At 42.0% G+C, this 3678-nt stretch overlaps 1 protein-coding gene across 1 annotated transcript; it reads right to left on the reverse strand.

Annotated features, from left to right (window-relative positions):
- Window positions 1-354: 354 nt before the first annotated feature.
- Window positions 355-3270, reverse strand: LOC104154589 (serologically defined colon cancer antigen 3 homolog; the record flags this gene model as incomplete). The annotated part of the gene is made up of 5 exons (XM_009694959.1): window positions 355-448; window positions 881-1020; window positions 1755-1817; window positions 2426-2537; window positions 3197-3270. Coding segments are annotated over 5 exons (483 nt in total), but the record flags the coding sequence as incomplete, so codon positions are not given.
- Window positions 3271-3678: the final 408 nt, after the last annotated feature.

Below are 3678 nucleotides of genomic sequence, written 5' to 3' on the forward strand. Positions count from 1 at the left end.
GGACTCGCCACGGTGCACGAAATCCCACAACCCCTTTTCCCTCCGTGGCAAGGCAGGCCCTGATGGGGAGAGAAAGGCAAGGGGGGTCCCAGCCAAAACCTGGGGTGCTCACAGGAATGTGGGGTGCGAGGCGAGGAGGGGCCGTGGTCCCAGCTGAGCAGGAAAAGGGACATACTCTTGTCCGTTTGGGGTTTAGTGATCCGGTGGCTGCACGGTGTAGAGACAGAAAAGCCAGTTCTGCAGGAGGGCTGACAGCTTCACACATCGTAACAAGGCTGCGTATCACAAATTATTTTCTCAGTAATGGTTTCTACATGAAAGCAAAGTTCTCCATTTGAGTCCGTTTTGTTTGAGTCACTGTCCATCTTCTGACATTTCAGAAATTCTGTCTATTGATTTAAGGAGATCAGCGACGAGCTGCAGTGATTCTGCTCCGGAGACCAGCTGCCTGCAACGTGGGGGAGACACAGCGTCAGACCACGGAGGAGAGGATAAAGTCGTCAGGCAGTGTTTTGGTGGTGGTTACCCATGCAATGCGATTTTTCAAGAAGCAGTTTATGTGGACTGAAGACTTCACTTCTTGAAATGAATTATAAGAGTCTTACAGAAATGAAGTATATGAGACTTAAAGTGTAATGGTTTTACACTGACTAAAAAACTAAGACTTACACATTCTATTTTTATTAACTAAACTTGGAAGAATGTATTGCAGATGAGTAAGAACATGAACTAGCTGATCTGGCATACAGAATACAAGAACCTGAGTTTCAATCCTAAAAAATAATAAAAAAATAAAACCACTGGGGACATTGAGTTGTGGCCTCAGTATTTAGACAAGCATCTGGGGTAGTGTTAGGAGAGTCGTCTTAAAACAACTCACTTGATGGAAGACTGGGAGTTCGTTATGACCGTGAGAAGATTCTGTAAGGCAATGTCAGCGTTTTGTTTCACCACAGACAGACTCGCTGACTGGCCCGACCTCAAGGCTTCATTCTCTGTCTTGTAATTCTTCAGCTGAACCTAGGCAGGAAACAAACAAAAACTTTATGTGAAAATAACCACAAACCTCCAGTAGATACTTTATAACTAAAGCAACTAATGAAAAGAGTCATACAGCAATTTATTAGGTGCAACGACTAATGAACAGATCCCATAACCAGACTGCCTAGAGAGAATGTCTTCCCAGCTCTGGAGAGCAGAAAACTACAATTTAAAAGCCTTTATTGAAACTGAAAATGCACACAGTGTTTTCACAATAGCCTGCCTGCTAAGCCCTCAAGTCCACTTGCTTCACAGAACCAACCCAGCGTTGAGTGGCAAATTCCAACTCTGATGGGGGGGACGGAAGCTGTTAACTTGACACCGATGCCGTCATCTAGCACTAGGCAGGCTCTGCCCAGCTATCTGTAGTATCTCTGAAGCTTCTCTGCCTTCTCTGTTAGGTACCTTCCTACAGCTAAACACCCACATGCCCTGTTGCATTACAGCATTCACAGGTCCCCAATATCAAACAGTATTTGAACATCACGTGAAACTTCAGCAAAATTGTAAGTGAAGTACCACACACCCCAGAGGTGAAGTTAACGGTCTGCGTAAAGCTGAAATGTTCTAGTCTAGAACATCTTCTATAACATTCACTAAGAACAGTGAGGCGTAATTAAAATTTTTCAATATCCTTTTTATAGACTCAATTTCAAGATGTATGCTTTCAGTCCCAGTACATTCAGCAAGACCTTAAGAATACTGCTTCATACCTGAAGTAATGCATTTTCCTGTTTCAGTTTCGTAGCACTGTTTTCTGCTTTAACAGCCCGTTTCTGAAATAGAATAAAGATTACTTAACCATAGCAGTGCTTAGGACAGAGCAGGCAGTTTGAGCTATGTAGGAATGCATGATTCCAGCACATAACTTGAAGTGATATGGTTTGTGTTGTACCACTGCGTGTTCCGAATGCTTTAAGCGATGGAGATACTGCCCCCAGTCATGTCTGACCAGCTGTTTCCTCCTCTCCCCAATTTTCCTTTCTGATATCTTCAAGTGCTGTCCATCACCTCCAGCCATTAAACTTTGTTCATGGACAACAGGAAAAGGTACCCCGTAGAAATACGCAAGCAAGAAAAACCAGCCCTTAGTTCACATAGGAAGGTACTCAGAAGGCTGCAACAAAGCAATTGGAACGTGTTGATAAATCTGAAAGTGGTACTTCTGCAAAGATCTCCCTTATTCTAGGTAATGAAAGGAGTTCTAGACTGGGACACAGTCCTGTTATAAGGGAAGAATCTGAACCTACGTCAGACCTGTTTAGTGCTTACATGGGTGACATAATCACCTCAGCTTCCCTCACTCTCCTGGGGTAGGAAGGAAAAGGATCAGAATCACACAGTTCCAGCTGCAAACGAGCTTCTGTTAGGATGGCAAACTTACAGTCATCAGCTGGAGATTTTGTTCCACGTGCTGCACCATTGCTTCCAAATCCTGCGCTTCTTTTTCTTCTTTAATTTTGTTTTCCTCAAGCTTTTTTTCAAGCTTCCGCATCCTTAAAAATCAAGAGACGATGTACAGTAAACACCTGTAACTTTAAATACTTTAGGAAGAAAATTCTAGGTAAGGATGAAGAAACTCATTCTTTCATGTTATAAGAAAAATTAAGTCTTCCCACAGAACAACAATTCTAGGCTGTGGCTCAGGGGATCTCTTTGTTCAACATCCATTAGCATTAATGGGAACTATACAGCTGAATGCAGAAAGGGTGTACAGAAAATACAGCCATTCAAAATCAGTCTCAATAAGGGTTGTTTAACCTCAGGAAATTCAAGTCTCCCAGTATCAAGTTGCTCACCAGCAAAAATAAAAATGCTTTTCTTGCTTCAAAGGAGAAAGATTAAGATTCATTATTTTGTTAATCTGAAGCTTTATGAAATGCATCCTGTCACAAGCCCTACCCTCATTTTCACTAACCACCTAAACTGCATGAAGCGTAAGCCACACAAACACAGTCATCAGATGTCAGCTTGCTACTTACTTTCCAAGACTTTTTCAATAGGAAAACCAGGTTTGTTAAAGCTTTTTAATAAATAGCACAGATTTCAACTACATTTTTCTTCTTTAAAGATGTTGACTGTTTCCAGTGAGCACCTCTTCTAAGACAACTCCTTGCTTATGTGGTTACTTTCCCCCATTCTGTGGCTTACGCACTTGTCTGCTTGAGTTTCAGAGAAAATCTGAAGCTTATTGATCTTGCTTCTCAAACTGGCATTCTCTTCTTTTAGCTAAAAAATAAAAATTCTCATTAGAAATGAGGGTGTAGTTTCACAACACTACCAACACTCCAAGACCAGTACCAGAAAAAATACTCCATTTTGAGTCTAGTGCTGGAAAGTCTTCCACTTTCTATTACGTTCAAGCTTACTTTCGCACCTAGTATTCCCCTCTCAAAACCATTTAACTTCACTAACCCTGTGAGGCACAGAAACGTTGAATCAAACAACCAGCATAGATGTGACTAATCAAATGCTGTTAACTCTAAATTAATATGACCTCAAGGGGCAAGGGCATGAGGAAGTCACCTGGGTCACGCCAAAAGCAGGACAGACAAAGTACTGGATCTGACTCATAGTGCAGAGCAGTTTCTCAGACCTACTTCTCTTCCTCAAGCTGCTCTTAACAAGCTGCTACAT

The sequence above is a fragment of the Cariama cristata genome, unplaced genomic scaffold, assembly GCF_000690535.1.
Source record: "Cariama cristata isolate BGI_N322 unplaced genomic scaffold, ASM69053v1 Scaffold46522, whole genome shotgun sequence".
Lineage (NCBI taxonomy): Eukaryota > Metazoa > Chordata > Aves > Cariamiformes > Cariamidae > Cariama > Cariama cristata.